The 21,729-nt window shown below is 46.9% G+C and overlaps 1 protein-coding gene across 8 annotated transcripts in view; it reads left to right on the forward strand.

The window, feature by feature from the left end:
• Positions 1–21,729, forward strand: part of LOC143280583 (regulator of G-protein signaling 22-like) — a 132,128-nt gene that overhangs the window by 54,515 nt on the left and 55,884 nt on the right. For all 8 annotated transcript variants that reach the window (XM_076585290.1, XM_076585291.1, XM_076585286.1 and 5 more), the window contains 12 exons: positions 561–859; positions 1,387–1,791; positions 4,119–4,280; positions 5,062–5,251; positions 5,571–5,830; positions 7,151–7,307; positions 7,917–8,123; positions 9,148–9,249; positions 10,657–10,851; positions 12,221–12,466; positions 14,558–14,728; positions 17,422–17,649. In XM_076585290.1, coding sequence (XP_076441405.1) covers positions 561–859; positions 1,387–1,791; positions 4,119–4,280; positions 5,062–5,251; positions 5,571–5,830; positions 7,151–7,307; positions 7,917–8,123; positions 9,148–9,249; positions 10,657–10,851; positions 12,221–12,466; positions 14,558–14,728; positions 17,422–17,649 — 2,622 coding nt within the window. The remainder of the gene's footprint in view (positions 1–560; positions 860–1,386; positions 1,792–4,118; positions 4,281–5,061; positions 5,252–5,570; positions 5,831–7,150; positions 7,308–7,916; positions 8,124–9,147; positions 9,250–10,656; positions 10,852–12,220; positions 12,467–14,557; positions 14,729–17,421; positions 17,650–21,729) is intronic.

The raw sequence follows: 21,729 nt of genomic DNA on the forward strand, positions 1-21,729 counted from the left end.
CTCTAAAATTAGATTAGATACTGTGAACTTTTTTTTTTTAAATTGGTCTGAACTTTCACTTCCCATTGTATAAATTAGAATCTGTAAACCTTTGGTTTGAATATTCAGAGCGGTATTCCCAACGTATCAGTCAAATCAGATTCTGGAAACATTCAGCCTGAATGAATGAAAATTGTTGGGGGGAGGGGGGAACATAGATAATAATTGTTGGGGGAGGGGGGAACATAGATAATAATTGTTGGGGGAGGGGGGAACATAGATAATAATTGTTGGGGAGGAAGGTACCCATTCGCTTTTGTAACTAGCAGTGTCAGTTTAACGACTTCTCTTTTACGAAGTCCTTTAAGTAATTTCCTGTAATTGTATTTTTTTTTTTTTTTCAATTTTCACCCTCATTTCACCCTCATTTGCCCAGTTTCCCCCAACCCTCCATTCATTCACATCTCACACCTCTTCTAACCGATGATACTCAAATGTATTCATAAATACTTTAACCAAATGTCTTCAATCACCGAGATGTGTGACGGGACATTAAACAAAATTCCTCCTCCTCCTAACAGATAGAAAGCGCGGACAACGAATCGGGGATGGGCGACAGCAGCGAGATGTCCAACGAAGACACAGAGGCTGACAGCCATAGTTCCAAAAAGGAAGAGGAGGAGGAGGGAGACGACGACGAGGAGGAGGATGAGAAGAGGAGCACGGCCAGCAGGCAGAGCGTAGTGGTGCGCAGTGTGGACGACCTGAGCGCCGTGATCGTGGGGGCGGTGATGAAAAGAGCCATGGCGGACGTGGCCAGGATCGAACAGTCCGCGCTGGACAAGGACCCCCGCCTCGCTCGCGTCTTCCCTGATCAGTCGTACGTTTTGTGGGGAGGGGAGGGGGGGGGGGAAGTGGGGGTGGTGGCTTGTGGAGGTAGGGTGGGGTTGTAGGGGTGGGTGGTGTTGGGGGGGTGTGGGGTGGGTGGATGGAGAGGGGGTTAAATGCGCGCGCGCGTGCGTTGCGTTTTAGTGTGTGTGTGGGTGTCTCTCTCTCTGTATGTGTTTGTTTGTTTGTTTGTTTGTTTTGTGTGTTTGTGTGTGTGTGTGTGTGTGTGTGTGTGTGCGCGCGCGCGCGCAAGAGGTATATTGGGATACACAAAAACTTGTTCGACGTATGTACTCGGATGATCATGCATGCATGCAATCACATGTATGTACGCATGTTAAAGCAGTCCTACGGGTGCCATCACTACCAATTTCATCAACTCTTCCTTCACCCATCCCACACACATACTGTCACATTCATTCAACATACGCACATATACACAAAGACGCCCACAGACACACACACACACACACACACACACACACCTAACCCACACACAAAATCACCCTGTTATTCCAGCTACTCACACATCTCCACGGACATGCTGGACAACCTCGTCGCTGTGATCAACCCGTCTGTACACTCCCCCGTCAACGCCGACGCCCCACCACCACCGCACAGCAAAAACAACGACGGCGGTAGCAGCAAGACCAACCACAGGACGAAAGCCGGCGGCAACGACAACAACGACGACGACGCAGGCGAGAGCGACGTGGACTCGATGCTGGATAGCGAGGATGATTACGAGGAGCGTGACGTCAAGTTCTTCCGACGTCACAGGCGCGCGCGCAGCTACGACCTGCAGACCCGGAAGGGGATCCAGCAGTTCAAGCGGTTCCTGAGGGGCACTGCCGGAGAGCACCTGTGGACGCTGTGGATGGACGTGGACAAGCTGACTCTGGTGCCTCCCGAGGATCAGCCTCTGTGAGTGTGGAAAGACTAGACTAGACTAGACGAGACTACACTATACAATGTTTTAGGATCAGCTTGTGTGAGTGTGGACAGAATTAGACTAGACAAGAATAGACTAGACCTAATCCCAATAGAATAGAATACACTACACTGCACGGCACCACACTACACTACACTACAATGTTTTAGGATCAGCCTGTGTGAGTGTGGATAGAATTAGACTAGACTAGAATAGACTAGACTTGACTAGAATAGAATAGAATACAATGTTTTAGGATCAGCTTCTGTGTGAATAGGATAGAATAGAATGGAACAGAATAGAACACTATGTTTTAGGATCAGCCTCTGTGAATGTGAATAGAATTAGACTAGAATAGAATAGAACACTATGTTTTAGGATCAGCCTCTGTGAGTGTGAATAGAATTAGGCTAGACTAGAATAGAATAGAACACTATGTTTTAGGATCAGCCTCTGAATGTGAATAGAATTAGACTAGAATAGAATAGAACACTATGTTTTAGGATCAGCCTCTGTGAATGTGAATAGAATTAGACTAGACTAGAATAGAACACTATGTTTTAGGATCAGCCTCTGTGAATGTGAATAGAATTAGACTAGACTAGACTAGGAGAGCAGGCGTGGGGCTGGTAGAGGGTGACGGGTGAGGGTGGTTGGGGTGTTTGGTGATGATGTTGGTTGTGTTGGTGACGGTGGTGGTAAGAGAGTGTGTGCGTGTGTTTGTGCTTGGTTATTTTCATGTTTGTGTGTGTGTGTGTGTGTGTGTGTGTGTGTGTGTGTGTGTGTTCATGCAACTACCTTGTGTTGGGTGCAAACTGGAGGGGGGTGGGGGGATCAGACGCCAGGTCTACGCATTGAACCGAGTGGGCTGGCAGGTCTGAAGAGCCTGCCACCCTTTCTACAGGAAAATTGAAAAGATATCAGATAGATTAAAAGAAATGGTACATCAAAGTGACTGATAGAGAAAAAACAACTGAGTAGACATTAGGACATGATTAGAAAATAAAATAAACATCTGTTCAAATAAGCATGTGCGAACACGGTTTGTGTAGGTGATGAATACGAAAGTATTAAGGGAAGCAATCCCTGGTCAGAAATATCAATCATCCACCAACAACCAAGGGTTTTCTCCCTTGCACTTTTTCTTCCGCTTTAAGATCATATTACTTCTTTTTTTTAATTTCTTAATTTTTTTCAAAAGCAACCTGGAAATGACGAATTAAGCTGAATATCTGGAGACCACAATGCGAACAATGTTATTAGTCAACATGGAATTGAAACTGGTGTTTTTGATTGATTGGTATTGGTATTTATGTTGTGCCTGTGTTCGAATTAGAATTTACACAACAGGCTGCCAGCATAGAAAGAGCCGACAGAAAGTTGCCATTAATCGCTCATCATTCGTGTCCTATGACACACACACACACACACACACACACACACACACACACACACACACACAGCACAGCAAAAAGTGTGGTGTTTTTTATCATTATATTTAATTATTTATTTATTTATTTTCTTATTTATACATTTTTGTATCATTTATTCATTTTACAAAGGCACTGTGCGATTTCTACATGACGATCACTCCTAATCTGTCTGTATGGCTATATATATATATGTGTGTGTGTGTGTGTGTGTGTGTGTGTGAGAGAGAGAGAGAGAGGGAGAGAGAGAGCACAACAACAACAAAAAACTGGTGCTTTTTTATTTATTCATTTATCTGTTCGGTTACTCATTTATTTGTTTATTTCTCTATTTACTTTTTATTCATTTATTAATTCAGTTATTCGGTTATTTATTCCTTTTACAAAGTAATGAATGATGAATAAATGATGAATGATTTAGATGCTTGAATAGCGCCTGTCCTCGATCGGAGACCAAGCTTTTAGCGCTTTACGGGGTCATTTTCACAATAGGCTGCCTCTCTCTCTCTCTCTCTCTCTCTCTCTCTCTCACACACACACACACACACACACAGTGAAAGAGATATAGTGAACACAACAAAAACTGTGGTGCTTTTTAATCATTTTATTTATTCATTCATTCATTTATTTATTTGTTTGTTTATTATCAGTTAATTCATTCATCCCTTCAGCCAACCAGCCAGCCAGCTATGTATGTATTCATCTATCTGTCTATCTATCAACCCACCACCCACCCATCCATCCATCTACTGTATCCATCCATCCATCCATTCATTCACTTATTTATTCAGTTGTTTTGGGTTTTTTTTCACAAAGACACGAAGGGCTGTGACGTCAACACATGGTGTGTGTGTCTGTGTGTGTCTGTGTCTGTGTCTGTGACGGGCTAGGTACCTGAACAACCTGAGAGAGAAGTACCACAAGCAGGGCTCCCCCAGTGAGATCCCCGCCGAGTTCAAGGCCTCGCTGGAGCTCAGCGAGCCCAGCCAGTGGACTGTGTCTCACCTGCTGGACGTGCAGCCACGCATTGCAGAACCCCTCGTCCTGTACTGGTCAGTTGGCTTGGCTTTTTCCCAAGCTCATATCTCTGTCCCTTCACCATCGCTCATATTATATATCGTGTGTGTGTGCGTGTGTCGGAGTCGATTGCGGGCTGAGAGAGTGTGATCTGTGAATGACAAGCCTTTGGATGCACAGGTAATTACTGGTCTGATTTGTAATGTATTGTATCGTATGGAATCGTATGATATGGCATCGTGTCGTATCATATTGTATTGTATTGTGTCATATCGTTTCGTTCTGCATTGTAATTCTGTTGTAATGTATTGCAATTTATTGTATTGTATTGTCGTATCGTGTCGTGTCGTGTCGTATTGTATCCGATCATGTCATGTTGTACTGTATTGTGTTACATTTTCGTCGTCTTCTTCTCCCTCAGCTCTCTGTGACACTGTGGAGTCAGTGTCAGTGGGACTCCGCACAGTACAACTGTTCACCAGATTCCTCCTGGTCTGTTGGTTGTGGGTCAGCCTCGGTCTCTGCAAATGGATTTTTTTTTTTACCATTGTGCAGTGTCAGTTGTCAGTTCATCGTTGTTGTTTTTTGTTGTTCGGTTGTTTTTTTTCTGTCTGACTGTGCTGTGTTTTTATCACTTGTAAGGGTCCCCCGGTTCTTGCTGAAACTGAAACTGAAACTGTGCTGTGTTTTTCTCCCCTTGCAAGCCCACCCCCCTCCCCGGTTTCTGCTGAAGCTGAAAGTGTATTGTGTTTTTCTCATGTAAGCCCCCCCACGCTGAAACTGAAACTGTGCTGTGTGTTTTTCTCCCCTTGCAAGGGCCCCCCGGTTCCTGCTGAAACAGCTGCTGAGGACCAACCCGGCCAAGTACCGGCAGTACCAGGAGCAGAGGCTGAACCTGATGCCACCCAGAGAGGTCCACCCCTACCCCCCCACCATGACCCTCCTCCCCCTCCGCCCCAAGTCCTGCCACCCCAACATGGATGATCGCGAGATCAGCGTGGAGGATGTGAGTTGTGCTGGTCAGGTCCGGTGGTGGTGGTCATGGTGGTGGTGTTGTTGTTGGTGGTGGTTGGTAATGTTGTGGTGGTGGTGGTTGGTGGCGATGTTGTTTTTTGGTTGTGGTGGTGGTGTTCTTGGAGGTGGTGGTAGTCTTTACAATATGAGCCTTCATTGAAAGATGCACACACACACACACACACACACACACACACACACACACACACACACACACACACACACACACATCACAAAACATTCACCACAACTATACCAGTCTCTCTTCCTGCTCCCTCCCTCCCCCACCCACCCCACCCCCCACCCGACAGCTGTGGCAGCAAGAGTCCCGGACAGAGGAGACGCTGGAGCTGACCACACCCAGGGTGGGCATGAGACGGGTGCACGGCCCCCCAGCCATCAAGCTCCCTGCCCCTCCCCCGGCCCCTACCCTCACCACCGCCCTCCCCTCGCTGTGTCGCCCCCTTTCGGAGCCGGCGAGGAAGAAGCCCCGAGACTTCCTTTTGACACACCTCAAGTCCAGGGGTCAGTTGTCCATGCTGGACCGGGCCGGCTCTTCCGTGTCTCGATCGTAAGTATGGTTGGATGGATGGAAGGAAGGAAGGGTGGATGGATGAAAGGATGGATGGATGGCACAACGCTCAGCTTACATCACAGATTGACGTAAGTTTACAGTTGGGCCAACAGCAAAGTGAGAGCTGTAATATCAGTGGTTTCTCCATTGCAATGGGAAATCATTTACAGGTTAGTCTTTTGTGAAGGACCATGACTCTCAAACTAGGAGGCAAACTTGCACTGGCTTCTAGCGCTGCAGCCTTGGGGGCTAGTCAGCCTATAGGAACCGTTCCCAATGCCGACTGTCCTAAAACCCTGTTGGCCGAGAGAGTAGGGATGTAACTTGTTCAAGACACTCTCCACTATAACCAAATTCTAGCCCAAATAGTTGGGACAGCAGTTACCTCCTCTGCTGTACTGATGGTCATAGTCGAACACGACTATCATACATGTATGTATGTATGGATGGATGGATGGATGACTCAGTCGTGTCCGACTATGAGCATCAGAACAGCACAGAGGGCAACTGCTGTCCGAACTATCTGGACTGGAATTTGGTTATAGTGGACAGTGTCTGGCCAGAGTTTCATCCTCACTCTCTCAGCCAAGAGGGTTTTTAACACAGTCATTGTTTGGATGGTTCCCAGAGGCCAGTTAGCTCCCAAGGCTGCAACACTAAGAGCCAGTGCAATCTTGCCTCATAGTTTGAAACATAGACACTAACCTCTCATTATTAGTGTCTGTGGTTTGAAAGTCATAGTGGTTCGCAAAAGACGAAATTAAACATTTTCATATTGCAAAGAAACCATTGATTACACAACTATCACTTTGCAGTTGGCCCAAACTGTAAGCTTATGTGGATCGTAAGTAGACATGTGACACGTCACGATGACGATGATGACGACGATGATGGTGATTCAGTTTTAGTTTCAATGAGGTGTCAAAACCTGCTGACTGATCCGTGAATTCTACGCATTTGTGTTTGAGATAAGGAAAAGAAGGGGGGAAAAAAAGAAAGAAAAAAGAAAGAGCAATTACCTGACATTGGCACAAACCCTTCGCTCTGATCAGGCATTGGGGTGATGATAATGACAAAGAGGATGACTACGATATTGATCACGATGTCGACCATGGCAGTGACAAGACAACGAAATCGAAAAAGTCTGTATGTGATAATGTTTGTTGAAGTTGGAATAAAAGACATTGTACCAGCAAGTGATTTTGCGCGCGCGCGTGTGTGTGTGTATGTGTGTGTGTATGCGTGTGCGCACGTACGTGTGTTTGTGTTTTTTTAATATCTGATTTGTATTCTTTCCTTTTTTTTGTCCTGTCTCAGTCAAAGCAAACCGTCGTCCGGCAAGTCCCGACCTAAGTTCTCCAAACCTCCCTCAGGTGTCTTACCAGCTGTCCACCGCTCTCGTCCCAGATCTCCCGGTTCTGAGTCCTCCGACTCCTGGGAGCACGGGTCTGCGACTTCGTTGGACAGGGCACAGGTAGAGAGGGAGAGGGGAGAGAGAGAGAGAGAGAGAGAGAGACTCAGACTGGAATACTTTGCCAGCTTTAAAGCCCTAGCCCCAGTATGAAGAGTGGCAGTAACAGAATAGTGAGAACGAAACCAGAAACAGGATTAGCACCACAGGCCCCCAACAAAAAAACAAACAAAAACTATATTATCACAGGAATTGGGACAGAAAAGTCTTTCATAAGTGAACAGCTTTGCGTCCTTACACTTCCAAATTATGAACAACTTTTCCGTTATCAGATGCCAGCAACACACTTAACCCAAATAAACATGGTTTTGTGTCGCATTTCTTTGGTGTATTTCTTAATGGAAATCACTCAAAAACGGATTATATATATAGAGAGAGAGAGAGAGAGAGAGAGAGAAAATTCACTAACCATCCTTCATATGGTCTGTACATTCAGCAATTAACTTACAGTCTGTTGTCTTTGAGTAACTCTGGTGAGCTGGTTGCAGTTTCTCCCCTCTCATCCAACTGTGTACTCAGCAGTCAACTTAGTCTGGTACATTTTGAGTAACTTAAGGAAAGTCGGCTGCCTTTTCTTTCCTCTCATCCATCTGTCGTCACTGTGTCCACCAGCGACTGACCTCCGCCGTGACCGTCAGCACGGACAAAAGGTCAAGGCCGGTCACGGCGCCGTCGGAGCGGGTGGGCAGCGCGGGTAGCGGCGGCGAGGTGTCGCAGTTCGAAGGGGGCCGGCGGATGGAGGCTCTGCTGCAGGCTCTGTACCACGAGAAGGACTCGGGCCACTTCTTCAGGTCCTACCTGAAAAAGTCCAACAACAAGGTGAGCTGAGAGTTTAAGGGAGTGCAGGTAAGGGGAGTTGGTGGGTTGGGGGAGTGGGGAGTGAGGGGGGCACAGGTAAGTGGGGAGTGAGGAGTGAGGGGGCACAGGTAAGTGGGGAGTGGGGAGTGAGGGGGCACAGGTAAGGGGGGAGTGAGGGGGGCACAGGTGAGGGGGGAGTGGGGAGTGAGGGGGGCACAGGTAAGTGGGAGTGGGGAGTGAGGGGGGCACAGGTGAGGGGGCAGTGGGGAGTGAGGGGGCACAGGTAAGTGGGGAGTGAGGGGGCACAGGTGAGGGGGCAGTGGGGAGTGAGGGGGGCACAGGTGAGGGGGGAGTGAGGGGGAACAGGTAAGTTGGGAGTGAGGGGGGCACAGGTGAGGGGGGAGTGGGGAGTGAGGGGGGCACAGGTGAGGGGGGAGTGAGGGGGGCACAGGTAAGTGGGGAGTGGGGAGTGAGGGGGCACAGGTAAGTGGGGAGTGAGGGGGGCACAGGTAAGTGGGGATTGAGGGGGCACAGGTAAGTGGGGAGTGAGGGGGCACAGGTAAGTGGGGAGTGAGGGGGGCACAGGTAAGTAGGGAGTGAGGGGGCACAGGTAAGTGGGGAGTGAGGGGGGCACAGGTAAGGGGGGAGTGGGGAGTGAGGGGGCACAGGTAAGTGGGGAGTGAGGGGGCACAGGTAAGGGGGGAGTGAGGGGAGCACAGGTAAGGGGGGAGTGGGGAGTGAGGGGGCACAGGTAAGGGGGAGTGAGGGGGCACAGGTAAGGGGGGAGTGAGGTTATTGTTAAGATGATACGTCACGAAGTGTGGTGTTTTGCGGGCGTCTTTTTTTTTTTAAGATGCGACGCGGTTGGTTTTTTGGGTTATGTTTTTTTCATTGGGCAGTCCTGATATGGTCCTGTGTATTCAGCTGACTGCTCCATTTATCATCAAGGAGAGACCTTTGGTCGATTTCTGTTGATTAACTGGGCCATGATGGATGGATAGATGGATGGATGGATGGATTGACTGATTGATTGACTGATTGGCAGAAATGGCTGGACGCTGCTCAGTTCTGGGAGGATGTTCAGGAGTACAGGATGCTCTTCTATCAGGAGTCCATGGATCCCTTCATGGTCAAGAAACACGCACAGGTGGGTGTGGGGGATGGTGTTGGTTTCAATTATCTTTTAATTGTTCAGCAGTACACATTAATTACAAATACAGTCAAAGACTTAAAGCTTATTCTGTGCTCATATGTTGTATTTATTCAAAGACTGAAAAAATAAACGACGATTGATTTAATGAAGTAAACAAAACCGAGGAATGATTATTTTGATGAAAAGCAAGACTACTGTTTGTGTTAGCGCGCGCGCGAGTGTGCGTACGTGTGTGCGTAAGTGTGTTGGGGGTTTTGGGGGTCCGGGGGGGCGGGTGGTTGGTTGGTGGGTGTGTCGCATGCCGTCTGCTCAAGTTCCTCGTGTTGTTGATGTTGATAGCTTGTACATAATACAAACGATGTCCATCCTCTCTGATGTCACCCAGTCCATCTGCTCCAAGTTTATCGCTTGTTGTAAATGTTGTATTTTGTTGTTGTTGCTGCTGTAATTGAGAACACACAAACAATGTCTGTCCTCTCTGTTGTCCCACCGCAGGCTATCTGCTCCAGGTACATCATGTTGCCACTGTTATTGCAGCTGTAATCAATAACTCCAACACATAAAGAATGTATCTCCTCTGTTATTGTTGTTGATGTTGTTGCAGCTGTAATCGATGACTCCAACACATAAAGAATGTATCTCCTCTGTTATTGTTGTTGATGTTGTTGCAGCTGTAATCGATGACTCCAACACATAAAGAATGTATCTCCTCTTATTGTTGTTGATGTTGTCGCTGCTGTAATCGATAACTGGATCACATAAACAGTGTCTCTCCTCTCTGTTGCCGCATCCATCCTCCCCAGGCCATCCACTTCAAGTTGATCGTGTTGCCAGTTTGGCTGTTGATGTTGGTGCTGCTGTAATTGATAACTGGAACATATAAACAACGTCTCTCCTCTGTTGCTGTTATTGTTGTTGATGTTGTCGATACAGAGATTACTGTGAAAGCAGGGCACGAAGGACCACAGAATGTTGATGTTGTCACTGATGTAATTGATAACTCGAACATAGAAAAACATATCTCCTCTGTTGTTGTTGTTGACGTTGTTGCTGCTGTAATTGATAACTCAAACACATAAACAGTGTCTCTCCTCTCTGTTGCCACCCCCCTTCAACTTCCCCCGGGACCATCCACTCCAAGTTCATCGTGTTGCTAGTGTTGTTTGTGATGTTGTCGCTGATGTAATTGATAACTCAAACACATAAACAATGTCTCTCCTCTCTGTTGCCACCCTCCTTCCACTCCCCACCCCTCTCCCGCTCAGGCCATCAACTCCAGGTTCATCATGTTGCTGGTGTTGTTTGTGATGTTGTCGCTGATGTAATTGATAACTCGAACACATAAACAACGGTCTTTCCTCTCTGTTGCCACCCCCCCCCACCCCCACCCCATTCTCCCAGGCCATCAACTCCAAGTTCATCGTGTCGGGGTGCCCGCGCAACATCGGCTGCTCCACGCAGGTGCGGCGTGACGTGTTCCAGTGCCTGGTGCCCCCTCAGGAGGAGCTCTTTGACCAGGCCGAGGAGGAGGCCCTGGGGACCCTCTACTCCGCCTGGATGGCCGGCCTCACCGCCGACATGCTCACCTACAACAAGGTATTCAGGGGGGTAGGGGTTTGGGGCTGGGGGTGGAGGGTTCGGAGGGTTGTTGGGTTCGTTGGTTTGTGTTTGGCTGTGGGGGGGGGGGGGAGGGAGAAAAGGGGGCTGGATATGTCACAAAGAGATGGGTTTTTGTGTGTGTCTGGGTGTTTGCAACAACACAAACGCGCACGCACGCGCGTACGCACGCAAACACATGCATGCATATTCACAGACACGCACGCGCACGAACGCACACACAAACACAGACAACACAATACAACACAGCACAGCGCAACGCAACGCAACGCAACACAATGCAGTACAATACAACACAACACAATACAATACAACCAAACCAAGCCCAACACAACACAATCCAACACAACACTACACTACATTGCACTACACTACATTGCACTGCACTACACTACACTACACTACACTACACTACACTACACTACTCTGCACTACACTACACTACATTGCGCTACACTACACTACACTGCACTACACTAAACTATACTACACCACACCACACTACATTGCACATCACTGCACTACACTATACTGCATTGCACTACACTACTACACCACACCACACCACACCACACCACACTACACTACATTACACGACACTGCACTTCACTACACCGCACTGCACTATACTATACTACACCACACCACACCACACCACACCACACTACATTACACTACACTGCACTACACCACACCACACCACACTACATTACACTACACTGCACCACACCACACCACACCACACCACACCACACTACACTACAACACAACCCACCCCAGGTGGAGCTGATCAAAGTCACGCGGCACCAGGAGCCAGCTGCAGTGCTCGGACGGAAGAACCTAGTACGGTCGTAACCCGCTACTAACTGTGTGCAGTATGGAACTGACCAATGGCGTAGTTCGGGTCAACGTAGGCATTTAGTCACGTGTAACTGTCAGTATCAGTATCAGTAGCTCAAGGAGGCGTCACTGCGTTCGGACAAATCCATATACGCTACACCACATCTGCCAAGCAGATGCCTGACCAGCAGCGTAACCCAACGCGCTTAGTCAGGCCTTGAGAAAAAAAAAAAAATATATATATATATATAAGCGTACATACATAAATAAATAAATAATAATTATGATGAAAAAAAAGGTAGTAGTAATGAAAATAATGATAAAATAATAATAATAATAAATAAATAATTAAATAAACAAGACAACAATGATGATAAATAACTGTCAAAAAGTTAGAACCAAGCAATGCGACTGGCACCTGGAGACGAAGATCACTACACTACACTACATCCTGCACCATACCACACCACAATACAACCCAACCCAACCCAACCCAACCCAACCCCAGGTGGAGCTGATCGAGGTTACGCGACACCTGGAGACGAAGAACAGGTGCGTGCTGAACCTTCAACGGAGCGGGCTGCTCAAGGAGCGACCCCTGACGCCTGACGAGCCCATGGACGGCTACGAGGATCCCGTGTACGACCCTGCCGTCTGGGAGGCTGTCCCCGAGGACTTCCGTGACTTCTCGCTGGAGAAGCTCGTGCACAACCGGCTGGAGCTGGAACACTTCAAGCAGTTTTTGGCGGAGAAGGTACGTGTGTGTGTGTGTAGGAGGGGGGTGGGGTGGGGGGGGGTTGGGTGTGTATGTGTGTATGTGTGAATAGAATAGAATAGAATACAAGGGAATAAAATTGATTTTAATGTTATGAAACCTTAAAGTTTACAAGACACAAAAACACAGGTAGATAAATAATATATATATATATATATATATACACACACACACAGAGATAATAGCAATGTGTGTGTGTGTGTGTGTGTGTACATCAAAAAACAAATGCTTAATTCCGTTCATACTATTACTAACAATTCTTTGACCCGTACAGCATTTTAAGTCCCGGAAAAAGACGACCCAAAAATGAATTTAAAAAGAAGAAGAAGAAAACGTAGGAAAGAAAGAAATAATGAATAAAAGAAAGAAAACACGAAGGGAAAGAAGGAAAACCATAGAGTGGAGTGATGGCCTAGAGGTAATGCTCCCGCATAGGAAGCGAGAGAATCTAAGCGCACTGGTTCAAATCACGGCTCAGCAGCCGAAACCCACGGCAACAAAAGGGTTGTTGCTGGCAAAATTCTGTAGAAAAATCCACTTCGATAGGAAAAACAAATAAAACTACACAGGAGGAAAAAAAAAAAAAGGGTGGGGGGGGGGGGGGGGGGGGGGGGGGGGGGGGGGGCGCTCTGAGTGTAGCGACGCGCTCTTCCTGGGGAGAGCAGCCCCAATTTCACACAGAGAAATCTGTTGTGACAAAAAAAGAAAAAAAATACAAATACATAAAAAAAATCAAGAGGAATAAAAGAGATGCCGCTGGCTTTTTTGTTTCTTTTTGTTCTTGTTTTCTTTTTCTTTTCTTTTTTCTTTTTCTTTTTTCTCCTCGTCTCCTCGTCTATTTCCCCAAGCCTGATCCATCATAACTAGAACTGCGTTTGTTTGGGTATGCGAGAATGCCAAGCCTTGGTGAGGAGGGTGGGAGTGGGAGGGACTTGAAGCAGAGTTTCTCCCCTTACCTTTCATCTCACCGCACGAATACGTGTTCGAGTAGCCTCCCTTACCTTTGATCTGGTTGTGCTAAGACCTGTTGAGTACCGACTGGCAGGCTGTTTATGTGTTGAAGGGATCGTGACGCGTTCTTGTTGACGATGATTGCGTGTATGTGTGTGTGTGTGTGTGTGCGCGCACGCGCGTGTGTGTGTGTGCGTAAATGTGTGTATTTATTCTTGATGTTGTTATGCTATTGTTGCTGTTGATGTTTTAGTTCTTTTTGATATTGCTATCATTTATTTGATTCGCTGTCTTTCTTCCTCTCTTTGTCTTGCTGTCTGAGTTGTCTGTCTCTTCAACACACCATCTCTCTCTGTCTCTGACTCCACTCAGTTGCATCGAAAGTGTATTACTTCGTGGGTTTTATACACTCACTTGATTCACTTTTTATATACTGAATATGTAAAACGCTTAGAGCTTTTTTTCTGGTTGTATTATAGCACTGTGTAAAAGTAAATTATTAGGACATCAATAAGCGATTACTTCTGCTTGTGTTATAGTGCTTTTTAAAGATAAGTCATTGATACATGAATGAACCATTATTTCTTCTTGTATTATCGCGCAGTATAAAAGTGAATCATTAGTATGTGAATAAACCGTTGTTTCTGTTTGTATTATAGCGCTACATAAAAATAAATTATCGATATATGAATAAACAGTTGCTTATTTGCTTATGTTTGTATTACAGCGTTACATAAAAAAAAATTATTGCTAAATGAATAAACCATCTCGGGATCCCCCCCCCCGCCCCCCGCCAGCACAAGGATGTAGACGTCAAGTGCTGGATAGATGTGGAGGCTGGATTCAATTTTTATGTATTGAGTATTGTAAAAGGCTTGGGGCTCGTTTATGCTTGTAATTTCCGCAATATAAGAGTGCAATGGCTTACACATATGGGTATTTGCAATACTCTCTCTTCTTCCGAGCTCTGTATAATAAGAGAAACTTCTCTATGGCTTGTATTATCGTGCTGTATAAAAAAAAAAAAAAGGAATTATTGGTACACGAATAAACCATCTTGAAATCACCCCCTCCCTCTCCCGCCACCGACCCCCCCCCCCACCCCCCCACACACACTAGTATGCGGACACGGACCTCAAGTGCTGGATGGACGTGGAGGCGTGGCGGAGAATCTCGCCCACGGAGGAGAGGAAACGGGACCAGAAGGCCAAGGACATCAAGAAGTCCTACCTCAACAAGAAGTACTTCTTCGGGCCCAACTCCCCGGCTGGCAAGGAAGGGCAGGACAAGGTGATTTTTTTTCTTTTTTTTGTTTGTTTTTGTTTCGCTGTTGTTGTTGTTGTTGATGAGCGAGTATAAACAACAAAATGTGTCTTTTTGTTTCCCTGTGCGGCAAGGAAGGGTATGATAAGGTGATTTTTTTTGTTTTTGTTTTGGTGTCTTTATTGTTATTGTTGTTGTTGTCGCGTGAGTATAAACAACAAAATGAGTCGTTTCGTTTCCCTGTAAGGCAAGGAAGGGTAGGACAAGGTGGTTGTTTTGGTTTTTTTTGTTTTTGTTGTTGTTGTTGGCGCTCGAGTATAAACAACAAAATGAGTCTTTTTGCTTCCCTACACTGTGCGGCAAGGGATGGCAGGCCTAGGTGATTTAGTTTTTGTTGTTGTTGTTTTTGTTTTGATGTTTTTGTTCTTGTCATAGTTGTTGTTGATGCGCGAGTATGAACAACAAAGTGGAGTCTCCTTGTTTCCCTGTCGGGCAAGGAAGGGAAAGTCAAGATGATTTTCTTCTTCTTCTTGTTTTCTTGGGGTGTTTTTTTTGTTTGTTTTTTGTTGTTGTTGTTTTTGTTTGTCTGGTGGCTTTCTTTTTGTTTCTTTCTTTGTATTTTTTTTTCATTTGGAAGGAGAGTGATTGCTGTTGTTGACGTACCTGTATAAACAACAGAATTAGTCTCTTTGTATCCCCCGCGGCAAAGAAGGTCAAGACCAATTCTTTTATTCTTCTTTATGCTCGTTTCTTTTTGTTGTTCTTTTGATTGTTTGGTGGTGGGCTGTTGTTGTTGTTGTCGTCGTCGTTGTTGTTGTTGACACACTTGTATAAAGAAGAAAACGAATCTTGTCCGTTTCCCTGGCCTGGAAGGACGGGTTGGATAGGGTGTTTTTATTTTTTTCCTGGTTATATGATGTTGTTGTTGACGCACGTGTATAAACAGCGAAATGAGTCCTGTGTTAGTGTTGATTCTCGTTTCGTTTTGTCCGTGACTCCTCTCTCTCTCTCTCTCTCTCTCTCTCTCTCTCTCTCTCTCTCTCTCTCTCTCTCTCTATATATATATATATATATATATATATATGAATATTCATTCATTCATTCTATATATATATATATATATATATAATTCTCTGCCTCTGCCTCTCTCTCTCTCTCTCTCTCTCTCTCTCTCTCTCTCTCTCTATATATATATATATATATATATAATTCTCAGCCTCTCTCTCTCTTCTCTCTCTCTCTCTCTTTCTCTCTCTAGTGCACGCACGCCCACCTGCATGCACAGCAATATATAAACTTGTGTCATTTGTCGCATTGTTATTTTTCGTACGCATTTTTTTTCTCTCGCGCACAATATCGAACTGTTTTACATGTCCACATCTCGCGGGCTTACAGCACATGCTCATGCACATGCACATACACATGCATACATACACACATGCATGCACACACACACACATACACACACACACACACGCACGCACACACACAGACACACGCACACACACACACACACACACACACACTCTCTCTCTCTCTCTCTCTCTCTCTCTCTCTTTCTCTCTCACACCCACCCACATACACACACACACACACACACACACACACACACACACTGTTCCTGTTTTTGTACCTTTTTTTTTACGTTGGATATGTTGTAGCGTATATGGATCAGACCGCACGCTATAAAACAGTGAAACCGAAACTAAAACCTTCACATCCCCAAACCCTCAACCGCAACCCCCCATTTCTAATTCCCGTTTTACAGTCCCCCATCCCAATCCCCGTTCCCAATTCCCCACCCACAAACCAGAATCCACAAATTCCCATACCCAGTCCCCACCTCTAGTACCAAATCCCCTATTCTCCATCCCCCGTCCACCAAATCCCCACCCCAATCCCCAATCGCCCACCATCAGTCCTCCATCCACAAAATCCTCATCCCCAATCCCCCATTACCAACCCCCCCCCCCCCCCCGCCCCCTTCCCCGACATCCTCAGTCCGCAGTGCACCTTCCATCCCTTATCCTCAACCCCCCATTCCCACCCAGTCCACCGATTCCCCTGTCCCTCATCTCTGTTCCCCATCTCTGTTCCCCTTCCACTGTCCTCCGTCCCAATCCCCCATCTGTGTACCCCATCTCTGTTTCCCATCCACTTTCCACCATCCCCCATCTCTGTTCCCCATCCACTATCCCCCATCTCTGTTCCCCATCCACCATCTCTGTTCCCCATCCACCATCCCCCATCTCTGTTCCCCATCCACTATCCCCCATCTCTGTTCCCCATCCACTATCCCCCATCTCTGTTCCCCATCCACTATCCCCCATCTCTGTTCCCCATCCACTATCCTCCATCTCTGTTCCCCATCCACTATCCTCCATCCCCCATCTCTGTTCCCCATCCACTATCCTCCATCCCCCATCTCTGTTCCCCATCCACTATCCCCCATCTCTGTTCCCCATCCACTGTCCTCCATCCCCACCCCCCCATCTCTGTTCCCCATCCACTATCCCCCATCCCAGTCTCCCAGCCCCAGTCCCCCATTCCAATACCCATTCCCTACTTCACCTCACCGCCCCCTTCCCATCCCGTGCAGTGAAAATTAAACTCACTGCCACTCCTCCTCCCTAGCTCCCTCCTCCCTAAACACCCTACAACCCGTCAAACGCTACACGGAATCTATAACTTAACCTTTACCAACACTTCCCCGTTGCCAGGTGATGCAGGCGGGAGGGGGCTGGGGCAAGTTGCTGGAGGACCGACCGCCCAACGCTGTCCTCCTGGAGGCCCAGAAGTACGTGCGCGAGCGGCTGGAGCAGAAGTGGCTGCCCCTCTTTCTCCTCACCGACGCCTTCGCCGACCGCCAGCGACCCAAGACCAACATGGACGATGTGGTGGACGACGTGCTCGTGCAGAAGCGACGGCGGTCCCAAGCTGTGTGGAAGGTGGGTGGGTCGTTTATGGGAACCGGGGAAGGGTGGATCGCACAAGCGCACACGCACACGCACTTATACATGCACACACACACTCACGGATATATGATAAATTACATTTACATACACACACATGCACAAGACACACACGGAAAGACATGTACACACACACACACACAAACACACACACACTAAAACACACAAACACACACACACACACTCTAGAACACACACACACACACTCACACTAAAACACACAAACACACACACACACACTCTAGAACACACACACACACTCTCTCTCTCTCTCTCTCTCTCTCTCCATGTCACAATAGTCTGGGAGCAAATCGTTTGGTTTAAAAAGTATTTTATTTGGAATATGTCAAAATACAACAGTATGGGAGTGAGTCGTTTGGTTTAAACATTATCTTTTTTGGAACATGTCACAATACAACACAGTCTGGGAGCGAGTCTGGTTCAAACAGTATTTTATTTGGAACATGTCGCAATACAACAGTCTGGGAGCCAGTCGTTTGGTTTAAACAGTATTTTATTTGGAACATGTCGCAATACAAGAGTCTGGGAGCGAGTCGTTTGGTTTAAACATTATCTTTTTTGGAACATGTCACAATACAACACAGTCTGGGAGCGAGTCTGGTTCAAACAGTATTTTATTTGGAACATGTCGCAATACAACAGTCTGGGAGCCAGTCGTTTGGTTTAAACAGTATTTTATTTGGAACATGTCGCAATACAAGAGTCTGGGAGCGAGTCGTTTGGTTTAAACATTATCTTTTTTGGAACATGTCGCAATACAACAGTCTGGGAGCGAGTCGTTTGGTTTAAACGGTATTTTATTTGGAACATGTCGCAATACAATAGTCTGGGAGCGAGTCGTTTGGTTTAAACATTATCTTTTTTGGAACATGTCGCAATACAACACAGTCTGGGAGCGAGTCTGGTTCAAACAGTATTTAATTTGGAACATGTCGCAATACAACAGTCTAGGAGCGAGTCGTTTGGTTTAAACATTATCTTATTTGGAACATCTCACAATACAACACAGTCTGGGAGCGAGTCGTTTGATTTAAACATTATCTTATTTGGAACATGTCACAGTACAACAGTCTTGGAGCGAGTCGTTTCGGATGAGACAATAAACCTGAGGTCCTTTGTGCAGTATGCACTGAAGGCGCGTAAGAGAACAACAAAAGACTTGTCACTGGCAAACTGTTGAATATTTTGTATTTGGATTTCTTTTTATCACAACTGATTTCTCTGTGTGAAATTCGGGTTGCTCTCCCCATGGAGAGCGCATCGCTACACTACAGCGCCACCCATTTAAAAAAAATTTTTTTTCCTGCGTGCAGTTTTTATTTGTTTTTCATATCGCAGTGGATTTTTCTACAGAATTTTGCCAGGAACAACCCTTTTGTTGCCGAGAGTTCTTTTACGTGCGCTAAGTGCATACTGCACACGGGACCTCGGTTTATCGTCTCATCCGAATGACTAACGTCCAGACCACCACTCAAGGTCTAGTGGAGGGGGAGAAAATATATCGGCGGCTGAGCCGTGATTCGAACCAGCGCGCACAGATTCTCTCGCTTCCAAGGCGGACGCGTTACTTCTAGGCCATCACTCCACTATCATGGTGAATCAACTAGAAATACGGATAAGAGAGTGTAAAAAAAGGAAAGAAAAAAAGCCGATATAAAGAGAAGAAGAATAAAGATCGTATTGCACTGCTGTAACACACGTTCCCCACGAGGTGAGAGCAGGCCAGAAAACCTGTGGTGACATGACAGGTAAATCGCGCCAATCCAAAACGAATGACTCACAGCACAGCACTACACAACATGATCACCCGTTGCAACACAGTACAGAACCCGGGTATGTCTCGCCGAAATCGTGAACACCCCCAAAACGATGACTTGTATCCGCCCATAGTTGACGCAGTGAAGCGGCCATCCACGATTCCACGGGACCTGAACAGCTCTATAAACAAATGAGATAAATGTAAAACAACTAACAAACAGCAGGACAGAGACTTGATCTTTATCATCAGGACGGGGAATCCCAACAGCCAAGGTAAATGTTTACCAGAGGGGTAGGAAGGAAGAGGGGGAGACCGGTGACAGGAAGTCGTCATTCCACGTGCATCAGAGACGTAATCTCCGACGGCGATCAGCGCCGTTCTTCCCCTTGCCCTGCCCCGCCCCCTGCCACTACCGCCCTCAATGATGCTGTCTCTCGCTCCTCCTCTTACGAACTTTCATGTATACACACACATACGTACGCACGCACGCATGCACACACACACACACACACACACACACACACACACACACACACACACACACACACACACACACACGTTTTCTGGCCCCAGATTATATCATAAAAACGAAAAAGAAGAAGAAGAAGAAAAAGAATTGCCATCGTTTGCATCAGAAAACGACCCCCTTCCCTTGCACTGCAGGTTGTTTCCGGCCTCCGACCATCCGTCGGTCCCAACCCACCCCCCAAACCCACACACCCATCCTCCCCGTTGGCTCATGCCTCCTGTCCCTCCTCCTTCCTCCTCCACCTCCTCCTTCCTCCTACTCCAAAGCAGCAGACGTCAGAATGTGAGAAGCAGTCAACGCAGTTATTGTGATCATCTGTCAGCCATTACCTTTTTTCTTTCTTCTCCTTTTTTGTTTATCAGTATTACTGTTATTATATTTAGCGGGAGTCCTTTCTTTTCAGTCATCTCTCTCTCTCTCTCTCTCTCTCTCTCTCTCTCTCTCTCTCTCCCCTTTCCCCCGCCCCCCTCTCTCTTCTCTCTCTCTCCCCCCTTCTCTCTCTCTCCCTTTCCCTCCCGCTATCTCCTTCCCTCCCCCTTCTCTCTCTCCCCTTTCCCTCCCCCCCCCCCTCTCCTTTCCCTCCTCCCTTCTCTCTCTCTCTCCCCCCTGTCCCTCCCGCTCTCTCCTTTCCCTCCCCCTTCTCTCTCTCTCCTTTCCCTCCCCCTTCTCTCTCTCCCCTTTCCCTCCCCCTCTCTCTCCTTTCCCACCCTCCCCCCTCTCTCCTTTCCCTTTCCTTCTGTCCTCTCTCTCTCCCCGTTTTCTCCCTCCCTCTCTCTGTGTCTCTGTCTGTCTGTCTGTCTCTCTCTCTCTCTCACCCCTTCTTTTTCCTCTCTTCCCCCCTCTCCCCCTCCCATATCACAGTTTTTTGATCGCCGCCCTCTTCCCGGCTTCATCTCCCCAGCGCCGTGTTGTACAGGGGGGGTTATAGCCCAAAGACAACAGCAGAAAGAGAGCCGGGCATGTTTTGTTTCCAGGCTCTTTGAGTCTGCAAGTCTCCTCGCAAAAAAAACCCCACGTTATTATGATGGCTTAGCCGTGGCTGGAATGAATGTTGTGCTGTGTGTGTGTGTGTTTGTGTGTGTGTGTGCAGTGACTGAAGCAAAAAAGTGGCGTTATGGCTTACAAACAAAGTGAGGTGTGTGTGTGTGCGTGTGTGTTTGTGTGTATGTGTAGGGGGGTGGGTTTGGGTGCAGCGCTGTCTTGTGTTCGGCGCGTCAGTGTTTTTGTTGTTGTTTAGGGATTTGGTGGGGGTTTTTTTTAGGGGTTGGGGATGGAGGGAGGGTGGGGGGGTGGTGGCAGAAAGCGCAGATGAGGGATAACTGCATTGTTGTCGGCTATACGTTCATGTTTGGTTACATATCCATCAGTATAGGAAAAACGCTGAACAACAACAAAGTATCAAACATACATTTGTCCCATATATATATATGTGTGTGTGTGTGTGTGTGTGTTTTCTATATCAATTGCATCAGCTTGTGTTTAGATTTTTGGAACGAGACCAAACAATAGATCCAATGACAGAAGAAGTTTTATCATTGAAAGGAATAGAAATTCTTCAGCCGGCGGAAGCAGAAATCTGGATAAATGAATGATTGAGGTATAGCAAGCCACCGTCTCGTTTTCGTTGGAAGCCTTAAACAATAAGTCGAATGCGCTCGTTTCTTGCAATGCTGCAGATTGTGTGTGTGTGTGTGTGTGTGTGTGTGTGTGTGTGTGTGTGTGTGTGCGTGCGTGTGTGTGTGTGTGT

This window comes from Babylonia areolata, chromosome 3, assembly GCF_041734735.1.
Source record: "Babylonia areolata isolate BAREFJ2019XMU chromosome 3, ASM4173473v1, whole genome shotgun sequence".
In the NCBI taxonomy this organism is placed as follows: Eukaryota; Metazoa; Mollusca; class Gastropoda; order Neogastropoda; family Buccinidae; genus Babylonia; species Babylonia areolata.